At 47.5% G+C, this 21,794-nt stretch overlaps 1 protein-coding gene across 1 annotated transcript; it reads right to left on the bottom strand.

Moving 5' to 3' along the window:
• Positions 1–10,266: 10,266 nt before the first annotated feature.
• On the bottom strand, positions 10,267–21,457 carry Mesd (mesoderm development LRP chaperone). Its single transcript, XM_004658243.2, has 3 exons — positions 21,237–21,457; positions 14,173–14,405; positions 10,267–11,721 (listed from the first exon to the last, which is right to left on the bottom strand). Exons 1-3 carry the CDS (start codon positions 21,429–21,431, stop codon positions 11,463–11,465), a joined length of 687 nt encoding a protein of 228 aa, XP_004658300.1. The 5' UTR covers positions 21,432–21,457; the 3' UTR covers positions 10,267–11,462.
• Positions 21,458–21,794: the final 337 nt, after the last annotated feature.

The following is a 21,794-nucleotide window of genomic DNA, read 5'->3' as shown; positions in this document are numbered from 1 at the left end:
TGCAACAAATAACCTGTTGTGATGCCCACACAAGGGAAATAGTGGCACACAGCCATGGTGGGGAACCAACTGCTCTTGATTTGGCTAACTGATACCCTCAGTGGTACGGGACCCATAGCTGGAGCTGGGAAACAAGTCAGAGCCATACCCAAACATAAGCCCACTCTCCAATATCCAGCTACCATCAATCATGGGGTACAAGAGGGCCTACACCTATTAAACTCTCTATCAAAAAAGTAAGGGTTATCTCATTTGTCCTGGTGCTAACTTACTCTCCGTTGGAGAATCTGCTTCTCTTTTTCAGATAGATGCAGATCCTAAGGAGAGAGCCACCCCATCATACCTCAAAAGCGCCCCGGCCGAAACTAAGGAAAATTGGCAAAACAAGCAAGGGTGCTGTTTTCCTGATGAACTGGATACCAGCACAAGGGGGAAGGAGACCAACACAGAGAAAAATCAACTCCTACCAAAGCAGAGAGCCAGAGCCTCAGAGGCCCCAACACCTCATCACTGAAGCAGAGCAAAAATGAACCCAACATGGCTCAGGGAAATTTTGCGGAAGAGGGGGCGGAAAGAATGTCAGAGCCACATGTTGGGTCATGATATGCACAGACATTTATCCTACCCATAACTGTGGGCTAACTCCACAATGCACGACCCATATACCGCAACAAGGAGGGGCCAATGGGGAGGGGGTAGGTCACAGATGAGCCTAATAATGGTACCAAACTGCCTGTATTTGCTGAATAGAAAACTAATTTTAAAAAAAGAATGTGTGAATATTACAAACCAGGAACTTCAGAACTGGTCATCTTTAAGCTAATTACATACCTGGGAATTTAGCCCAAGGCAATACAGCTTAGGTATAAAAATGTCCATGGCAACATTTTTTATAATCATCTGATGGGTTTAAAGAATCTAAATGTTCAACTGCAGAGGATGGGTAAATACATGATGGGCTCACTGTTACAGCTCATTGAAGTGATATTTACAAAGGGTTTGCAATAATACACTCCTCATCCACAGCGGCAGGTCTTCTGAGCTCTGGAAGTCACGGCATATTACAGACTGAAAGGCCTTGGAGTCCTGCTGGCCCGGCATTCCCTGCATTTAGGGATGGTCATTTGTGCACAGCCACTCTCACGTATGTGCCAGTTCACACGAAGACACCCACAAGCGTACCCACTTACAGATGCACACTTCATAGCCACGCAAACACTCATACCAACCCTCTCTCACACACACTTCATACTCTTACATGCACCGGCACACCCACACACATTTACACACACATTTCATGTGCATTCACATGCACACATACGCACATGCATGCATTCCTACTCATGTACACTCATGCTCACTCATACACATGCACATGTTCCCACTGACAGACTCACCTCAGACCCAGTTACATATACTCGCAAGCTCTCACACATACGGGCACTCCCTCTATCTCTCCACCCCTCCGTCTATGGCACTGCCATCCCTCTAGTAGCTTCCTGACCAGTGGCTCTGCCTCTCTGCTCCTCCCGGTTCCAATCACAGCTTGGTGATACCTGCTCTGGGACATTTTCCCTAACCTCCTTGGGACAATCACTCCCTTGGGAGCTTCCCAGCTCTGCTCCCATGTCTCTGTGCACTCTGGTGGACTGGTCCAACTCAGGCCTCTTCTCCTACCCCCCCCCCACCTCAGCCCACCCCTGCCCATCTGCCCCAAACCTGCTGAACTTCACTTGCCTTGACTGCGCACCTCAAAAGCCCTAAAACTCCTCCCTGATGGCTTTTTTTCCCTAGGCTAAATTACTGCCCTAAATTGTGCCTTGGCCCAGAGAGGGGATCGGTTCTAGCCCAGGGCACACAGTGATATCTACTGACGAGAGAAGACCAAAAGCAGAAAACTCCATTCTCACTCTGTAAGGGTCCAAACGCAGGAAGGAACATCTCGAGGACTTCACAAAGGAAATCTGTCCTAGGAGAGTCAGGGACCTCCTGGCATTGAGATCTGGGTCCTTCTTGTCCTGTTTTTCTTTTCCCAGGATATAAATCCCAGGCTTGGCAGGACTAGTCATTCCAGCTCGCTGAGGAGGTGACTCTGTAGAGCATCAGGCACAGCAGTCAAAGTCACCCCCTTGAGGCTGAGGCGGGGAAAGGATCACAGGACTTCAGTGTGCCCAATCCCAGGCAGAGTCCTCCCCGGGACAAAAGAATGCAGGCTGGTGAGGATGAGATGCTAAGCAGACCAGATGTCCTGGCATTCCTGACATTCCCGTCTGGGCAGCCCTCCTTACCCAGTGCTGGCCAATTCCAGGGCCCCGAGTCACCGGCACTAGAAAGTCACCTGGGAAACCTCAGCAGGCTTCTGGAATGACAAAAAAAAAAAAAAAAAATTGCTCTGACTTGACTGCAGAACCATGTACGGGAGATTCAGGATTTCTACAAACGGGCTGCTGAGTTCACAGTGTGCAAGTCCAGGTCTGTGTGGACTCCACAAGATCTTCAGAGACGCTGCTGGTGGCCTGGATGCAAGCACAGATCTCCCCAAACCTTGAGCCCAGGAGAAAGGGTTTTTCCCACCAGAAATGTCCTTGTCCCAGTGAAAAACATAAGCAGACTACAGCATTCTGCTAGTGACCAGGATTCTGGGACTCTGTCCTGGTCTGCCTTCTCACACAAGGCCAACTTACCTGGGAGTGAAGGCCCTAAACAAAGTTCTCAGGAGAACACTGTGCTGTTGGGAATGGAGGGTGGTTCTGCCTAAAGAGAAGCCGTGGTCGGACCTCAAATACTCCTTCCCACAGGGTGTAGTCTCTATGACCCATGCGAACTTTCATCTCAGCCATCCACCTCAAAGTTTGAAACCACAGTGAAAAGAGTGTTGGCCCTGAAGAAGTTCATGGTGCAGAAAAGATATCAGGGCTGGAGAGATGGTTCAGTGGCTAAGACTTTTGCCTGCAAAGCCTAATGACCAGCGTCTGATTCCTCAGTCCTCACGTAAAGCCAGATGCACAGTGGCGCACACACTTGGAGTTAGTTGTAAAGGCTGGGGGTCCTGGTGTGCCCATTCTTTCTGTCTCTCTGTCTTTCTTCTCCCCATCTCTTGCTGCTTGCAGATAAATAAATATTTTTTTTAAAAAAAAAAGCCAGGGATGGTGGTGCATGCCTCTAACCCCAGTGCTTGTGAGGCAGAGGTAGAAGGATCGCCCTGAGTTTGAGGATAGCCTGAGACTACATAGTGAATTCTAGGTCATTCTGGGCTAGAGTGAGACCCTACCTCTAAATAAATAAATAAATAAGATAATAACAAAAAAGAAAAAGAAAGACACCATCCTTCCTCTGCCAAGCTCTGAGCTGGCCAAGGGGGTCTAACTCTGAGAGCTTCTGTGTACTTTCCCACAGCACTCACGGAAAACTGTGATGCCAATGTGTCATGATGCAAACGTTCTCATGGGTTAGCTCACTTGATCCACACAACATAGCTCCTAGATGGCAACTCGTATCAGTGCCTCGTGGCATAGACGAGGACCTCATAGCCTGCCCAGCATGGCCCAGCTGAAGGAAGACACAGCTGGGAAGCCCAGCCCCAGAACTGTGCTCCAGAGAGCCTCATGCTCAGTGCTCATCAGCATGCACCTTGCTGGGCTGTGGGAGAAAATAGGCAAGGATGGGAAACCGGTGCCCAGCAGGCTGTGGACACATGGTTACAAAAGGTGTCTCGGCCAGCTGTGGTGGCACACACTTTCAATCCCAGCACTAGGGAGAGAGAGGTAGGAGGAGCATCATGGGTTCAAGGCTAGCCTGAGACTACATAGTGAATTTCAGACCTAGGCTAAAGTGAGGCCCTACCTCAAAAAAAAAAAAAAAAAAAAAAAAAAAAACAGGGCTGAAGAGATGGCTTAGCAGGTAAGGGCATGCCTGTGAAGCCTAAGGACACTGGTTTGAGGCTCTCAATTCCCCAGTACACACATAAGCCAGATGCACAAGGTGGTGCATGTATCTGGAGTTTGTTTGCAGTGGATGGAGGCCCTGGTGCACCCATCCTCTCTCTCGCGATTTCTCTCTCTCTCTCTTTCTCTCTCTCTCAAATAAATAAATAAATGAAAATAAAATTTAAAAACAAACAAAACCACCAGAGGAAAAGATCTACCTTTCTTGCCCAGCCTCACCCCGTCACCAGAAAGAACCCCGGAACTCGGTGGTTGGTGTTCAGGGCTTAGTTATGGAGTGCTTAGACGGGCAAGTGGGTCTGCTACGAGACCCCGGCACAGAACTGCTCTCTCCGCATCCAAACCTAAGGGGCTCGGTAGACTTCAGAGCCCAACTCTCAGAGTTCAAATCCTGCCTTTGTCATTTCCTTGTGGTGGGACTTTGGGGAAAAACGCTTAACTTCTCTGAGCCTCAGCTTCTCTGTGGGTAAAACTGGTGACAGGAACAGGTATGGGACTGCCTAGGAGGATGTGTGTTCATCAATGTTAGAGCAATACAGAGGAGGCAGGTGATCCCACACAGACAAGGAAAAACTAAGAGACGGATGTACACAGATTTTCACAGACACTACAAGCTCCATAGAGAAATATGTTAATTTAAATAATAGCTGAGGTTCCGGAGAGATGGCTCAAAGGTTAAAGGCACTTGTTTGCAAAGCCTGCTGGTTGGGTTAGATTCCCCAGAACCCATGTAAAAGCCAGATACACAAATTGAGCAGTTGGTTATGGTAGCAAGAGGTCTGGTGAGCCCATATTCTCTCCTCTCCAATAAATAAATAAATAAGTGAAAATATTTTTTAAATGGTAATATCTATAGAAGTCTCATCCCAGGAGCAGGGGTGAAATCAGGGCGGTGTTGTTGCAATGCACAGCCGGTCTCTGCTGCCCCCTAGTGGGAGTATCCCTCGCATCTCAAATCGACAGCCTTGGAGTCCGTTCTAGGACAAGCCATCTCCCCACTCAGCCCTTCGGTTTCCTGGACATCAGGGTGAAGAGACCATAAAACTCTTCTTCACCTGGCTGGAACCGTTTGCTGTTGTTCTGAGGCAGGGTCTCGCCATGGCCTTGACCTCACTCATGATCCCCCTGCCTCAGCCTCCTGCGTGCTGAGACTTGGCACACGTGGCTGGCAGAGGTCTTATGGAGGAGGAGGGCCCTCGCGGACCGGGCAGTCACTGGCCAGCCGCTCCCTACTCAGCCCGCCAGCGGGTCAAAGAGCGGTGCTGCCTCCAGCATAGCCCCGCGGCCTCGAACGTGCCCGCTGCCTTCGCCACCTCTGCCCCCCCAGCTGCCCTTCGCTACCTCTGCCCCCCAGCTGCCCTTCGCCACTTCTGCCCCCCCAGCTGCCCTTCGCCACCTCTGCTCCGCAGCTGCCCTTCGCCACCTCTGCCCCCCCAGCTGCCCTTCGCTACCTCTGCCCCCCAGCTGCCCTTCGCCACCTCTGCTCCGCAGCTGCAGCCGCACTGCGCGGCTGACCAGGCTCCTAGCTCTCTTGTCGGTTTGGTTCTGCTCTGTTATGCGGTCACTTTTGCCCAGGCAGACCTGGAACTAACTCTGTAGACCAAACTGGCGCCTTGAACTCGCAGCCGTTATAGGTGGGGATTACTGCGCGCCACTATGCCCAGCCTTTTCTTTTTTTTTTTTTTAGCTGACATTCCAAGTTCTTTGGGACATTTCCCTTTTCAGGCTTTGTTAAAGAAAACAAAACAAACAACAACAACAAACACACACAACAGGGCCGGACAGAACTGAAAGTAGTAAAAGCAGAGCCACTCCAACAAGAGAAGTGGTGCGCAACGGTGGAATGGGCAGATGGACGATGCCAGAGGAATCAGAGGCGAGGGAGGCTCCAGATAAACAGGCTTCCTGGGGTCCTTGCTGAGACAGCATCTTGGGGGGCTGGCCGGAGATGAAAAACTTGATGTGATCTTGTGCTGGCTTTCCAGTCCCTTTCATCGCTGTGACAGAATGACTGACATGAACAAAAGTCTGGATGATTTATTCTCCTCAGAATTTCAATTTCAGTGCCTGGTACACTTGGGCGGATCGCGGTGGTGGCAGCATGCAGAGCAGAGCTGTTACATCAGGATGGAAGCAGAGAGAGGAGGGGCCTGGGGACCACACATAACCTTCAAAGGCATGCCCGCAGGTGACCTGCCAGACCCCATATTCTAAAATTTCCAGAACCTCCCCAAATAGTGCTATCAGCCGGGCGTCAAGGGTTGACCTCAATAAGCCTATGAGGGTCATTTCACATACAAATCATAATCCATGCCAAATGTGATCAGGCATCAAGGTGGGGGATTTTGAATGACCTCACTTGACATGATTCTTGCTAAACTTGGCCATGTGAGTATCCTAAGAACAGATGCTGAAGGCTGAGGCCTAATGTGTTAGCAGGAGCCTGACTAGAGTTTTGTCAAGGAGGATATTTCTCCATTTCTATACAATCTAAGCGAAGTGGTGGGCCTTTACCTACTGGAAAATTCCCTTAGCTCCAGCTCTTGTTTCCCCCAGACAGTCAAAAAGATACCTAACAACCTCCTCACAGGACATGACTTTTTCCTGTTTTTGTTTTGTATTTATCTATTTGCAGAGAGAGAGAGAGAGGGAGAGAGAGAGAGAATGGGCATGCCAGGTCCTCTAGCTACTGTAAATGTACTCCAGATATACATACCACTTTGTGCAGCTGGCTTTACCTGGGCACTGGGGAATTGAACTAGGGTAGTTAGGCTTTGCAGGCAAGTGCCTTAACTGTTGAGCCATCTCTCCAGCCCAGGAAATTGCTTTCACCATCAGGTTTCACAGTCCAAAGTCAGTGTCTATGTTTAATAAAGAGCACATGTGGAGCTGTGCTCCTTGGTTAAAGGTGCTTGCTTACAAAGCCTGCCAGTCCAGGTTCAATTCCCCCAGCACCGTGTAAAGTTGGATGCAAAAAGGGGTGCATAGCTGGGCGTGGTGGTGCACACCTTTAATCCCAGCACTCGGAAGGCAAAGGTAGGAGGACTGCTATGAGTTCAAGGCCACCCTGAGACTACATAGTGAATTCCAGGTTAGCCTGGGATAGAGTGAGACCCTGCCTTGGAAAAAAAAAAAAAGTGGTGCATGTGCCTGGCATTTGTTTGCAGCAGCAAGAGACTGTGTGGTGTGCTTGTATACACACCGATAAATAAATAATTAAAAATAATAATGACCACATGCATTTCAAACTGTGAGAGAGCAAACAAAGATACCCCCTTCACACTTTCAAATTTTCAGTCAGTCAGGGCATGGGGCCTTTAATCTCAGCATTCAGGAGGCCAAGGTAGGAGGATCAATGTGAGGTTGAAGCCAGCCTAAGACTACATAGTGAATTCCCGATCAGCCTGGCCTAGAGTAAGATTCTACCTTGGGGGAAAAAAAAGAAAAGAAAAGAAAATTCAGTCAGAAGCCAGGATGGCTAGCAGCACTCAGGAGTCTGAGGTAGGAGGGTTGCTGTGAGTTTGCAGGTCAGCCTGGACTTTAGTGAAACACTACCTCATTAAAAACAAAACAAAACAAACAAACAAAAAAGCTCACCCACATGCACACACACAAGTTCGGGCAGACTACTCTCTTGCTCCTAGGTCTTGACCTTGGCCTGCTGAGCTCAGATTACCTACAGTCTCAAGCCAGTTTAACTAGAGTCCCTGGGCCCTTAATATATAACCATTAACATGCACAGAACTGCTCACTCTGCTCTTGGCCATGAACCATCAGCTGTCTGCTGCATTCCCAGCGCCACCCAGTCTCTTTCTTTCCTTCATTTCAATCTTATTAATAACTGTAAGTAAATGAGAAAGGGCTCATATTCAAGTGATGAAATACCATCATTACAGCACAGACTTGACAAAAATTCTTTGCCCTACTACATGGTTGATAAACAAATAAAGGGAAAAGTTGGGCAGGAGGATTTCAAACTCTAGATTAGCCTGGACTACATAACAACACTCTACCTCAAAACAAACAAATTCAAGATTTAAGTTCTTACTCTGATAACAAGAACCTAGAAATTTAGGGAATTTGAACTTTTAAACATGAGGATTTTAAATAGATAGTAGCTGGGGGTTGCAGGTTTAAGATAGCAGGCCGATTCCACGCCCCACACCTGGCATCAGTGCCTCACCCTAATTAGATCAGTTGGCAGTATAAACCCCCATAAACCCAGATGCACAAAGTGATACACGCATCTGGAGTTTGTTTGCGGCAACAGGGGGTCCTGATGCATCCATTGATTGTCTGTCTCTCATAAATAAAATGAAAAAACAGATATAACAATGTGGGCCAGAGAGATGGTATAACAATCAAGGTACTTGCCTGCAAAGCATAAGGACCCAGGTTCGATTCCCCAGGAATCCAGAGTTTGGTTGCAGTGGCTAGAGGCCCTGGAGCACGCATTCTCTGTGTCTCCCTCTATCCCTCAAATAAGTAAATACATTTTAAAAAATGTTCAGAAGTTGGCTAATTTCATCACCATTTGTTGGAGTCTGGGGTTGTTTTCTTGAGGGGGCCGGGCAGGGAGGTTTACTTTTTTCCTAGGTAGGGTCTCATGAGCTCAGGCTGACCTGGAATTCACTATGTCGTCTTAGGGTGGCCTCGAACTCACAGTGATCTTCCTACCTCTGCCTCCTGAGTGCTGGGATTAAAGGCGTGCGCCACCATGCCAGGCTGGCCTGAAACTCTTGATCCTCCTGTCTCTGCCTCAAATGCTGGGCTGATAGTAGGAAAGTTTAGGGTTTTAAAGCTTTGTTGAGGGATACATAATAATGGGGAGACTACCTTGGGACAAGTTCTGGCACATGGAAAGCACTTAACCCATCCTTGTCCCTGGAGTCTTCAGACAGCCTTCAAAGAAAATTTCCCAGAAGATTCAGAGGGCTCCCATCAGATGTACCCAGAAATGCTAACAAAGGACCCTCGTGACTTTACTCTCAACCCTGGCATCAAGTTCTAGCAAACGGATCTTGGAGACCAGAGAAGAGGTGGCTGTACCTGTAGGACAGGCGTCTGGACATGGCTGTCCAGTTGGAAGGACAGCTAGCAAACTTGAGTTATCTCCTCATTCCTCTGACTTAAAAGAGACCAAGAAAAAAAGTGAGGTGACAAGAGAAGCAAGTGTGCAACTCGGCTGTGTGCCACGAGGAGCAGGGACAGAATGTGAGATGGGGGTGATGAGGACACAAGTCAACTTAGGCAAAACCATACGCTGCTCTTGCTGGTGATTTTTTTGTTTTTTGAGGCAGGGTCTCACTGTAGCTCAGGCTGACCTGGAATTCACTATGTAGTGTCAGGGTGGCCTCAAACTCACTGCAATCCTCCTACCTCTGCCTCCCTAGTGCTGGGATTAAAGGTGTGCACCACCATGCCCAGCTCTCTTGCTGGTAATTTTATGCAGGAGAAAGCTACTTTCTGCTAGGATACTGTATTTTGAATAACCTGTTTTGTAATGTAGCTCTCTTCTTGCATTTATCTCTTCCTACTTTCCTTCCTCCTTAAAAGTTTAAAATTTGTAAGGAGAGAGGGGGAGAGGAAATGGGCATGCCAGGGCCTCCTGCCACTGCAAATGAACTCCAGACCCATGTGCCACTTTGTACATCTGGCTTTACCCATCAGCCAGCACAAACTGATAATCCTGACATCCCTAAAGTCTCCTACAGGACTCCCCAGCCCAGCCTCCTCAGCTGCCTCCCTGGGGTCCCTTTCGGATTTTTCCAGCCACAGATCCTCTCCACAGGCTGTTTTCTCTGCCTGCATAGCCCATTCATTTGCATCTTCCTCCTCAGTGGAGGCTCTGGCCCCAAAATGTAGATTCTGCCCACCTGTCACCAGTAGTCACTTTCCCTTATGAGAAGCCCGGCAGAAGTGGCTGTGCAGGGGCCGTGACATGCCCATGTACCTGTGGGGCTTCTAGAAGGAAGCATCTGGTGCAGGGCCAGGGCTTCAGAGAGCTGGGACTTACGGATACCTACTCCAGGAAGGACACACTGCCTCACTTCTCGTGCCTGGCTGGCTCTCTCCTCAAGCAGGCCAGGGAGGCAGAGGCTGCTCCAGCCCTCTCTCCCCAGTTCCACACCGTGGCTCTCTCCCTGTAGAACTTCAGCAGGTTTGCACCAGGTTGGGTCTAATGGGCCACAGCCTAGGCCTCGTCACACAGGCTGCCGGCCCACAGTGGGCACGGTTGCAGGACACGTGTCTCTACCACTGAGCCCTGAAGATGCAGAGGGACGTGAAAGAACACAAGATGAGGCCAACACACACAACATGGTAAGCCAGTAAACAATCTTTATTTTTTCAACAAATGATCAACAGTAGCTACATAGGCAAAATGTACTGGCGGCGAGCTGGGAACATCTTCCACGTCGTACCATTCCTTAACAGTTACACTTGCTGGCCACGTACATGTGCTGCTTGTCATTTCTGAAAATCACAACCAAAGTTTTAAAAACTTCAGGTTCTTAAAAACGGCATCTGTGTGAATGGTCTTATTCAGAGAAGGCTCCAACATACAGACAGCAAACCCAGACAAGATTAGTAGCAGACCATCGGACTGTCATACAAAAACATCACAAGTTTAGGCACTTTATCAAAAACAAAAACAATCAAACAAAAGAAACTTGAAATACTGTAAATGAAGTCATCAAGTCTTATGTCACACCATGAAAGAGTACTGGTCCCTTTCTCACACTGTACAGAACATGAGTGTTCAACCGCAGCGTCCCCTCTCCTCAGCAAGGAGAAGCGGAAGACCCCTGGGCTCCACAGCCATAGGAGGTGGCAGAGGGTTGATTCCTTAGGATTTTCGGGTCGCTCTTCCTCAATGCCTGCACTTCCTGTGTAGTGCTGGATCCTGGCTGTCCTCAGACGCTGGTGCTGGCTGCCCAGCTCCTACAGCACACTTACCCCACACAGTGAAACCATGACCGTACCATGGACACTTTGATTCAGAAGAGCCAAGGTTTGAAAGGCTTGTCTGATTACATCTTGCCATCTTTGGTTAGTAGAAAGCCAAAGACAGACACAGCAGACATGGGACCAGAGCAAGTACAGTGGAGAGAGAATTGTACTTTGGGGAGTCAAGAACTGACCAAGCTAAAGTGGAACAAAGCATCTGTTGAGTTTCCATGGAGGTCATGCTGCAGTAAACATGGCTTGCCAGTGTCCATTACTATTACAGAACCTGCCTTCCTAAGTGAAACTTTTTTTTTTCCATTTTTTGAGGTAGGGTTTTACTCTAGCTCAGGCTGACCTGAAATTCCCTACGGAGTCTCAGGATGGCCTCGAATTCATGGCGATCCTCCTACCTCTGCCTCCCGAGTGCTGGGATTAAAGGCGTGCACCACCACGCCCAGCTTAGTGAAGCCTTCTTAACAGTTACTGTGATATAGACCAACTGGTCACTGCCCTGTGTGCCTGTCCATAAGGGCTCTGCTGTCCTGTCTGCAGCACAAGGCGCACAGCCCACTACAGGTCTTCTCTTCTCTTTCCAGTTTGGTTGTCGTCTTTGGAAGCCCGCGATTTTGTATCTCCTTCCTTCTTCTTCTTGCCCTTTTCTTGCTTTGTTTTATTTTTCTCCTTGCTCCCTCCTCCTTTGCCAGGATACACCTGTCCCTCTAGGGTCACATCAGCACACCTGTCTTGACTGACCAAAAAGTCCTTGATTTCCCAGGCATAGCTGCCATCCCGAAGCATGAAGATAGCACGGTCTGATCCCACGATGAACCTGGACAGAAAAGCCACCAGTTAGCAATGCTAGTGAGGGCTCCATGGGTCAGAGCCAACCAAGGGCACTTGACCATGAAGAATAGTTCATTTCATATTCCACATAAATGCAAAAATATTCACAGCTCAGAGCCTACTGGCTATTCAACAAGCAGCTAGGTTGGATGACGACAGAGCAGACGCGGGCCGTTCCTCGGACACACTAGTGAGCACTCCCGTGAAAAGACTAACTGGAAGAACTCGAGAGAGCTGCAGGGGAGGCGCAAGGAGGAAGCTCCTATTTGTACTTCCATTTCGGTGTAATGTTCTTTGTTGTTTGTTTTTTTGGGAAATGATCTCATATAGCTCAGGCTGGCCTCAACTCCCTATATAGCTCAGGACGACCTCCTACCTTCACCTCCCTCCCAAGTGCTAGGATTATAGCACACATCTCTACTTCTGTTGGCCAGTTTGCTCTGAAATGCCCAGTTATACTTTTGTTTGGCAAAAGGCTTTTGCTAATAAGGCTTTAAAAGCTTAGAGCTAAAGGCTGAAAGGCTTAGAGCAGTCTAGGAGAGGCCTTTGAAAGACCCGTAAGGACACCTGACAACTAGATGAAAACTGTAACCTCCGAGCTCAGAAGCAAGCAGCTCAGCTCCTCCACACTCAGCAGGACCCAGGGAACAAGGACACATGTGGTCTGGTGGCACACAGCATGGCCAATGAGCACAATTCTTCGGTTCTGAGGGATCATGTCACAACTGACTATTCAGTTCCAAGGCTTCTGTCACTGGCAGGATGCTAATGGCAGTATTCTGTTGACCTGCAACTCTATACATACTCCTTCCATTTTTCTAATTACTTTCCTATTTCCTCAACTAAAATGCATAAAGACACAAAATTTTAAAGCTATTGAAGGGAAAAAGCATTGAGACTATGCTGAGCTGAGACGTCTTCATTTTAAAACTAGTTATCTGTTAGCTACCTGATACAGCCATATGAAGGCTACCATAAAAGCCTTGTCCATAGAGCAAAAGGTTCTAACACCACAAACAGAAGGCACAATTCACTTGTCCTTTAGAGGTACCGAATGATACAACTTATTTTTTTTTTTTTTTTTTGAGATAGGGTCTCACTCTAGCCTAGGCTGACCAGGAATTTGCTCTGTAGTCCCAGGCTGGCCTCAAAGTCACAATAATCCTAATTCTGCCTAATGAGTGCTGGAACTAAAGGCATGTGCCACTATGCACATCATGACACAAGTTTTTTTTTTTCTTTTCATTTTTTTATTAACAACTTCCATGATTATAAAAATATCTATGGCAATACCTTCCCTCCCCCCACTTTCCCCTTTGAAACTCCATTCTCCATCATATCCCTACCCTATCTCAATCAATCTCTCTTATTTTGATGTCATGATCTTTTCCACCTATTATGATGATCTTGTGTAGGTAGTATCAGGCACTGTGAGGTCATGAGTATCCAGGCCATTTTGTGTTTGGGGGTAACACATTGTAAGGAGTTTTACCCTTCCTCTGCCTCTTACATTCTTTCCACCACCTCTTCTGCAATAGACCCTGGGCCTTGGAAGGATGACACAACTTTTTATTCTCATGAAGTAGAAGTTTAAAAAGCTGGGCATAAAACCAAGTGTGGTGGTGCATGCCTTTAATTCCAGCACTTGGGAGGCAGAGGTAAGAGGATCGCCATGAGTTCGAGGCTACCCTAAGACTACATAGTGAATTCCAGGTCAGCCTGAACTAGAGGGAGACCCTGCCTTGAAAAAGAAAACCAAAAAAAAAAAAAAAAAAAAAAAAAAAGCCAGGCATGGTGGTATACACCTTTAATTCCAGCACTTGGGAGGCAGAGGTAGGAGGATTACCATGAGTTCAAGGCTACCCTAAGAATACACAGTGAATTCCAGGTCAGCCCGGGCTACTGTGAGACTCTACCTCAAAAAACCAAACAGTTAAAGAAACAAACGTAAGGAAAACGTTCAAGATCTAGTGCAAGCTTGTACTCCCAGCACTTGGGAGGCTAAGGTAGGCAGATCACCATGGGTTCAAAGCCAGCCTAGGCTAGAGTGAGACTCTGCCTCAAAAAGATTCCAGAAGAATTGCTAGACAGGAAAGGATTGCCAGAAAGGACACCCTGCTGTAGCCCTAGATATAGGCCCAGCAAGGTGGCACACAGCTGTAATGCCAGCACCAGAAAGGAGGTGGAGACAGGAGGATCAAGAGATTGATGCCAGCCTAGACTATGAAGTGAGACTGTCTTGGGGGGGGGGGGGGCTGGCTGAAGAAGGGGCTCATATTTTTAGTTCAGCAACACTGGGAGGTAGGAAGGACGGCATCTGGGTTCGAGACCAGCCTGATCTACATGACGAATTCCAGGTCAGTTAGAACTACAGCGTAAGATCGTGCCTCAAAGAAAAAACAGAAAAGCAGCCTGGCCCAGCCTGCAATGTCTTTACCTCTGGACATCATAGTTGGCATTGAAGAGGCTGCCTTGCCACAGGCTGGTGATCTCCTCTGTCTCCTTCTCAGTGGGGTTCCCTGACACTGTGGCAAACATCATGAGAGTCTTTCCTTTCTTCGTCATTTTCAGGATGCTTTCTGGCTTGCCTGGGTCCATCTTGGAGAAATCGATGGGTGCCGAGGGTCTCTTGTGTTCTGGAAGATCTCCTTCTTCTATGTCATCATCTTTCTGAACAGACCAGGGAAAGTGTCAACCTATTATCGGAACACGCTCTTCCACTGCACTGGTATATGCATTTAAATATGACGTCCAAATTACAACAAAATAGAAAATGCCAGGGTGCTCCTCTCCACGGGACTTTTGAATAATGTCTAAGTTACCCACAGTCCTATCTTGAGTAATGATTTCTATGTTTTCACTCCCAAAGAATCTCTCTAAAATGGTACATTATAAAAATAGCTCCATTCTGGTATGGTTATGCAACAAAATGCTATTCAGCAATGAAAAACAAATATGGACACATAGAATTATCAAATATACAGAGTGACAGACGGCTGTGGTGGCCCAGGCTTGTACCCCAGCTACTTCAGGGACTGAAGCAGGAAGGACCAGAGTTCAAGGCCAACCTACAGAACTTAACAAGGTCTTGTCTCAAAAAATAAAATTTTTGTTTTTGTTTTTGTTTTTCAAGGTAGGGCCTCACTCTAGCCCAGGCTGATCTGGAATTCACTCTGTACTCTCAGAGTGGCCTTGAACTCTTAGCACATCTCCTACCTCTGCCTCCTGAGTGCTGGGATTAAAGGCGTGTGCCACCACACCTTGCTCAAAATACTTTTTAAAAAAATGGTTGGGGATGTGACCCAGTGGTACGATGCTTGCCTAACATGTGTGAGGCCCTAGGGCTAGTCTCAATGCCAAAAAAGAAAAAAAAAAAAAAATCCCCAATAGCAGTAGCCAGGCACAAAATAAGATGTACTATGCAATCCTATTTATTTAAAAGTATCAAGAACAGACAAAACTAATGATGCAGAGTGACAGAAATTAAGAGTAGTGCTTGCCTCTGGGAGGGAACTACAAAATGGGCTTAACTAAGAACATAGGGATTTTCTAAGATAAAGAAATTGTTCTGAATTTTAACTGGGCATGGATTACATACATGTGGCCAACATTCAAACCTCAAAGTGGATTGGGGATATAACTCAGTGACAGAATGCTTATCTAGTATGCCAACATGCTCACTGCCAATGCCACACAACAAACAAACCCCCTCATGCCCCACATCGCTGAATCCAAACATCCATGCCAGGTGGCAAGACTTGTCCTGTGCAGCATACGACGTACCAATTGTGAAAACACTGTCTATGACATCTGGGCTCGAGCAAGGGTATAGCTACACTGAGGAAGACTGGAGGGGATCCCTGACTTTGGGGAGGAAATTGCAAATATGGGCAGAGAAAGAAGTGCAGAATCATCCCAAGGCTTTTAATAGATTACCTGACAGGTAGAAAGATGGGTGCATGGATAAAAATATTCAAAAGAAGGTGGCTTTTTTTTTTTGAGGAAAAGGCTAATTATGGCAAGGAAGGTGGGAGAGAAGTGTGAACATCTTGCATCACAAAGTAAGGGGGTGTTCAGTGAATCACAGAACACTTCAGAACGACACAGACATCAACTTGAAGCTGCACTCAAGGGCAAAATCTGGAAGAATGTGAACATCAAAGTACTAGTAATGACTTATAACTTTCCAAATAGAGGTCTGTTGAGTCCATATCCGTACATTTATGAAATGAATGAAAAAAGAACACATGAATTACTAACAGTAAAATATCAACTAATAAATAGAATAACACAGGCCAACAAACAGTTGCAAAAAAATGCCTAAAAGAACAAAGGTCCGGAATCAAAGAATCTTGGAGAAAAAGTGGGCTCTAGGAAGAGAATTAAGTGAAGGCTGACAGAGCCTGCTGCAATCTGGGCAACCTTGAAAACAATGCAGAATGAGATCCTGCGATTAGTAGGAAAAACCAGTATCCTCTGGGAACTGCAAGTAGTTTCATGGTTGCCTAAGACTACGGGGGGAGGGGGTACAGAGGAAATGAGGAAAAGCGACCATAGCTTTTTTCCCTTTTTTTTTCTGACATGACTCCCCAAATTGAATGTGATGATGTTAACACAACTCTCCAGGAGCGTGGCTAAAGACAGCATGAACGTGAGGTACCAGCTAAGGCACAGCCACACTGCAGGGCTTGTGACAGTTCTGTGGGTACACACCTGGGGTCCTGTCAGCTCAGCACCACTTATGAGTCTCTTGCTCTAGGTCTGTTCCTCATCTACAAAAAGAAAAGTGTAAGCAGGGAGCTTCAAGCCCCAGTAAGGGGAACACAAAGCCACCAAATTGTCACTGCTCTGTTATCCCATCAGCTGACCAATTTCTTACTGTTTTGAGTGTCAGATGGTGACCTATGGCAGAAGCATGGGTCAGGTGGGCACAGTACAGTCTGGCTCCTTCTCCAACAGCTGTGTGGCCTCAGACTAAGTTACACACCAGAATAGAAGACAAAGTTTCTCGTGTATGAGGGGAAGATGGGGGTGAAAACAGTATGACCCTCCCAAGGAGGCATTTAATGGCAAAGGCAAGTAGTACTGGGTAGAAGCTTCCTTAGGCTACATACTGTGGCCTGGAACCACTATCGTCTTATATAAATTATCTTCTCAAAGTCACCAAGGCATTCCTTGTTGCTAGTCACAGGCTGTTTCCATCTTCATTCTATCTACCACTCCATTTGATTTGTTAACTGTACTTAATATGCTATAAGATGAGCTGGGCGTGGTGGCACACGTCTTTAATCCCAGCACTCAGGGGGCAGAGGTAGGAGGATCACCTTAAATTCGAGGCCACCCTGAGACTACATAGTGAATTCCAGGTCAGCCTGAGCTAAAGTGAGACCCTAGCTTGAAAAACCAAGAAACAAGCAAGCAAGCAAACAAAAATACCCTCAAACCTATATGTAGGCAATTGCCCATTTTATCCTTGGGGTACTTGTTCTCATCATTTTTATTTTATTATTTATATATTTATATATTTCAGGGAGAGAGAGAGAGAGGAGCAAAGAGAATGGACATGCCAGGACCCCTAGCCACTTGCAAACGAACTCCAGAAGCTTTCACCACCTTGTGCATTTGGCTTTATGTGGGTACTAGGAATCAAACCTGGGTCTTTTGGCTTTACCACTAAGCCATCTCTCCAGCCCAGTTCTCATGACTTTGTTAGTAAGGGCGCCTCAAGCCCTAGGGGTAGACCCAGTAACTGAAGAGGATCTCTCATGAATTCATGGTCAGCCTAAGCTAGAGTGAGACTGTCACAAAACAAAAAAACCCATCTAGAGATGGATCTCCTCTCCCAGAGAAAAGCCAGGCTGCACTGAAAGGAAACTCACACCTGTAGTTTCTACATAGTAGCTCACAGTAGGGTGTTCTCTGGCTGTACAGAAAAGACAGAGGAGCCTTTCTGCAGCTTCTAGGCTTCTGACTTAACTAGGCCTTCCTTGCTGAAGTGTGGCAGTGTGGCTAAGCAGTTGTAAAATCTAGTGACACAGGTGGCCTGCTATGTGACTGTGCAAAGTACATGGAGATCAGCCTCTAGAAAACAGATAAGCGCACTTCCCTCATCAAGAGGGAAGACTTAACGAGATAATGTGGGTGTATCAGCCTTTAGATTCTTCAGTCATGCCATTTCCCTATTCAAAAATTCTCAAGAGAGCTAGAGAGATGGCTTAGCAGTTAAGTTTGCCTGCAAAGCCAAGGAACCCAGGTTTGATTCCCCATGACCCACATAAGCCCAAGCTGATAAATTCATTTGGAGTTAGTTGCAGCGCTAAAGACCCTGGCACACCCATTCTCCCTCTCTCTCTGACATAAAAATACATTTAAAAATATTTTTAAAAATTCTCAAGAGCTGTTATATCTACTCCAGAGCACATTTACAAAATGGCTTAAAAGTGCAACTCTAAGAAGATAGGGTGTAATGCTGTGCAATAACTTAGGGAAATAATATTTACCAAAGGGAAAAATGAAAAACAACAACAAAAAAATCTATGTACACTAATCACAGCTATAGAAATATGTCAAATAACTTTTCTGGGTGTAGTAGGCATGCCTTTAGTCCCAGCATTAGCAAGGCTGAAGTAGGATTCCATGAGGTCAAGGCTAGCCTCAGGCTACAGAGTGAGTTCTTGGTTAACCTGGATTAGAATGATACTGCTTGGAAAATACAAAATAAAAAAGAGCAAATCTTGTAGCATTCAAGGTCTGGCCTAGTTTCTAACAATCTCCCAACCTTACCTCCTAGAGCTTTGCTTCAGACTTAGCCAGTTCCACTGACCTAAATGAATTCAGCATAGATAATGATAACTGAGTTGTACTCTTCCAGGTTCTTTCTGTTTTGGGGTATGCACCAACATCTCCATTTTGCAGATGAGGAAACAATTTAATTGTATTGAGCCTTTTGATTTTATTTTTCCTGAAGCAGGATCTCACTATAGCCCAGGCTGACTTGGAACTCAGTGGTAGTCCCAGGATGGCGTCAAACTCACAGCAATCCTCCTAAAAGGGCTGGGATTAAAGGCATGCACCACCACGCCCAGACTGTTTTGATTGTTGTGCCATTCTGCCCAGTTCCCCCATCTCATAGACACGCTCTTAGCTACCTAAAAAAATGTTACTGGGGCTGGAGAGATGGCTTGGCAGTTAAGGTGTTTGCCTGCAAAGCCAAAGGGCCCACCCCAGTTGAGTTCTCCAGGACCCATGTAAGCCAGACACACAAGAGGATGCATGTACATGGGGGTTCGTTTGTAGTGGCTGGATGACCTGGTGCGCCCATTTTCTCTCCCTCTCTCTCCCTCTCTCTCTCTGCTGCTTTCTCTCTCTCAAATAAGTAAATAAATGTTTCGCTCTCACCCAGGATGACCTGGATTTCACTATGTAGTCTCAGGCTGGCCTCAAAATTTATGGAGATTAGTTTTCTACCTCTGACTCCCAAGCACTGGGATTAAACGCATGTGCCACCATGCCTGGCCATATTTTTAAATTTTATTTATTTATTTGAGAGAAATATAGAAATAGGCAGAGAGAGACAGAAGGAGGGAGGGAGAATGGGCCAGCCAGGGCTTCCAGCCATTGCACACGAACTGGAGATGTGTGCGCCACTTTGTGCATCTGGTTTACGGGGGTCTTGGGGAGGAGTCAAACCTGGGTCCTTTGGCTTGCAGGCAAATGCCTCAACCACTAAGCCATCTAACTCTCTCTCCAGCCCCAACAGGCCATTTATGTCATGGTTATTTCTGTTGTCTAATGCATCCCTTCCTCATCTCAGCATGGCTACACACCAAGGACAGGTTTTCAAGTTAGCAGATCAAAAGGCTTTCTTTAGTGCTGGAGAGATGGCTTAGTAGTTAATGCACTTCCCTGTGAACCCTAAGGACCCAGGTTCAATTCTCCAGGTTCCACATAAGCCAGATACACACAGTGGCATATGGTCTGAAGTTTGTTTGCAGTGGCCAAAGGCCATAATGTGACCTCTCTCTCCAATAAATAAATATAAAATAAAATATTAAAAAATTTGAGGGCTGGGGACACGACTTAGTGGTTAAGGCATTTGCATGCAAGTTTGCTGGTTCAATTCCCCAGGACCCACATAAACCACATGCACAAGGGTGAGCATGTGACTGGAGTTCCTTTGCAGTGGCTGGAGGCCCTGGTGCACGCATTCTCTCTTTCTGTTAATCTGCCTCTCTTTCTCTCTCTCAAATAAATAAATAAAAATTTTGAGCCAGGCATGATGGCATATGCCTTTAATTCCAGCACTTGGGAAGCAGAGGTAGGAGGATCACCGTGAGTTGGAGGCCAGCCTGAGAGACTACATAATGAATTCCAGGTCTGCCTGAACTAGAGAGAGACCCTACCTTAAAAAAAAAAAAAAAAAAAAAAAGGCTTTGCTTACTACAGCCCAAAAAATCACAAGGGAGGTGAGAATGGGGAGTATTTCTTTACTACATTATACATCCACTCAAATTTATCTTAATTTCTCTTTTTTGAGACAAAGTCTTGCTATGTATCCCCAAGCTAGCCTGGAACTATGTAGCTCAGGATGGCCTTGCAAATCATAAGTGATCCTCCTGCCTCAGCCTCCCAAGTGCTGGATACCCTGATTTTCCTCAGTAGCAGGTAAGTGTAAAAACACAAGCCCACTTTCCTTTAGTCAAATGGAGCTGGTGGTTATTGTAAACTCACGTCTCAAAGCCTCGAACCCTTTCTCACAATGCATGCAGTGACATCACAGAAAAAAGAAAAAAAAAACCCACCAGGGATGGACAGAAATCATGTGAGTCATTTTGAAGATAAGAAAACGGGAGGCCCAGAAATGAGACTACACTGCACCAGACGTGCAAATCAACCAGGAGAAACACAAGCACTTTTGGCAGGGAAAAAGGCCTTCGGTAAGTGAATTTTTCCTCAGTACCTTATATACCTTATCAGAGCTTATACAGCTGGGACAGCACACTACAGGAAGTCCAAGACAAGTCACGGCTCCTTTGAATGAGGATCCTGTTCCCCTATCCCCAGTAAAATAAATGCACCCATAAGACTGCAAAATTCCCTCCAGAACGAGAAGCAAGAGGGGTGGCGCACAAGTCTACTAACTTAAGAGAATCATGAGCAGAACCCAACCCTCCTGGGATAGAACCACCATCACCAGCACCCACTGAGCCCAGAACAGAGGGGGAGGACACGCTCTTCAGCAGCAGAGGGCTATCTCCTCGTGGGCGGGCGGGCTCAGGCCGGCCGGACCAATATGGGGGCGACCAGGGAACCAAGGGAAAGCGGGCTCAAGAGCGAGGATGAGCCGCGACCGAGTAGAGGGAGGGAGCGGAAGGCCGGGGGGGGGGGTCAGAAAAGACTCAGAGAGGGGCTAGGAGTCAGAAGACGACAGTCCCACGACGGAGGGGTCGGGGGGAAGGGACCCGGGACACAGAGGAGAGCGCTGAGTGTGCGCGCGCAGACCTCCCACTGCTCCAGAAGACGCGCCATGTCCGCATCATTGTAATCACGAATGTCCTTCTTCTTCTTCCGTGGAGGGGACGTTGTCGCGTCTTCGGGCGTCCCGGACGCACAGGCCCCGGGGAAAGGCAGCAGCAGGAGAAGGTCGGAGGCACAAAACCACAACAGGGCAGCGCGCACCCAGATGGACGCCGCCATCTTCGCCCGTCAGCCTAGGGCCGCTGCACACCGCGCCTGCGCACGCGCCGCGGCCCCGACGTCTCTCGCGCGAGACTCCGCCCAGGATTCCGCTGCGTGTCCCATCCGCGCGGACGTCGCCCCCTCCCACCTCCCACGTAGCTCCGCCCCCCCGCGCCCTCCGTAGCCTACTGGGCCCCGCCCCGTCTTAGTTGCTCGGGTCTCGACCTCCTCAAGCCCCGCCCCCTCTCCTTGGCTCCCAACCGCGGGATCCGCCCCATAGGCTCCTCCTCCTGGTCCCACCTAGAAGACTCCTCCCCCTCGTCTGACCACGCCCCTCCAACCGTTCCGTCCCACCGCATTGACTCCTTCCCCTTGGTTCCG

The sequence above is a fragment of the Jaculus jaculus genome, chromosome 3, assembly GCF_020740685.1.
Source record: "Jaculus jaculus isolate mJacJac1 chromosome 3, mJacJac1.mat.Y.cur, whole genome shotgun sequence".
In the NCBI taxonomy this organism is placed as follows: domain Eukaryota; kingdom Metazoa; phylum Chordata; class Mammalia; order Rodentia; family Dipodidae; genus Jaculus; species Jaculus jaculus.
The sequence above is the reverse complement of the archived record's forward strand: the minus strand, read 5'-3'. Positions and strand labels throughout refer to the sequence as shown.

Coding starts and splice junctions, on each gene's coding strand:
- Mesd (XM_004658243.2), bottom strand. CDS start 21,431: ATGGCGGCGTCCATCTGGGTGCGCGCTGCCCTGTTGTGGTTTTGTGCC. Junction 14,406..21,236: donor GTCTTCTGGAGCAGTGGGAG/GTCTGCGCGCGC, acceptor TGGTCTGTTCAG/AAAGATGATGACATAGAAGA. Junction 11,722..14,172: donor GCCAACTATGATGTCCAGAG/GTAAAGACATTG, acceptor TTTTCTGTCCAG/GTTCATCGTGGGATCAGACC.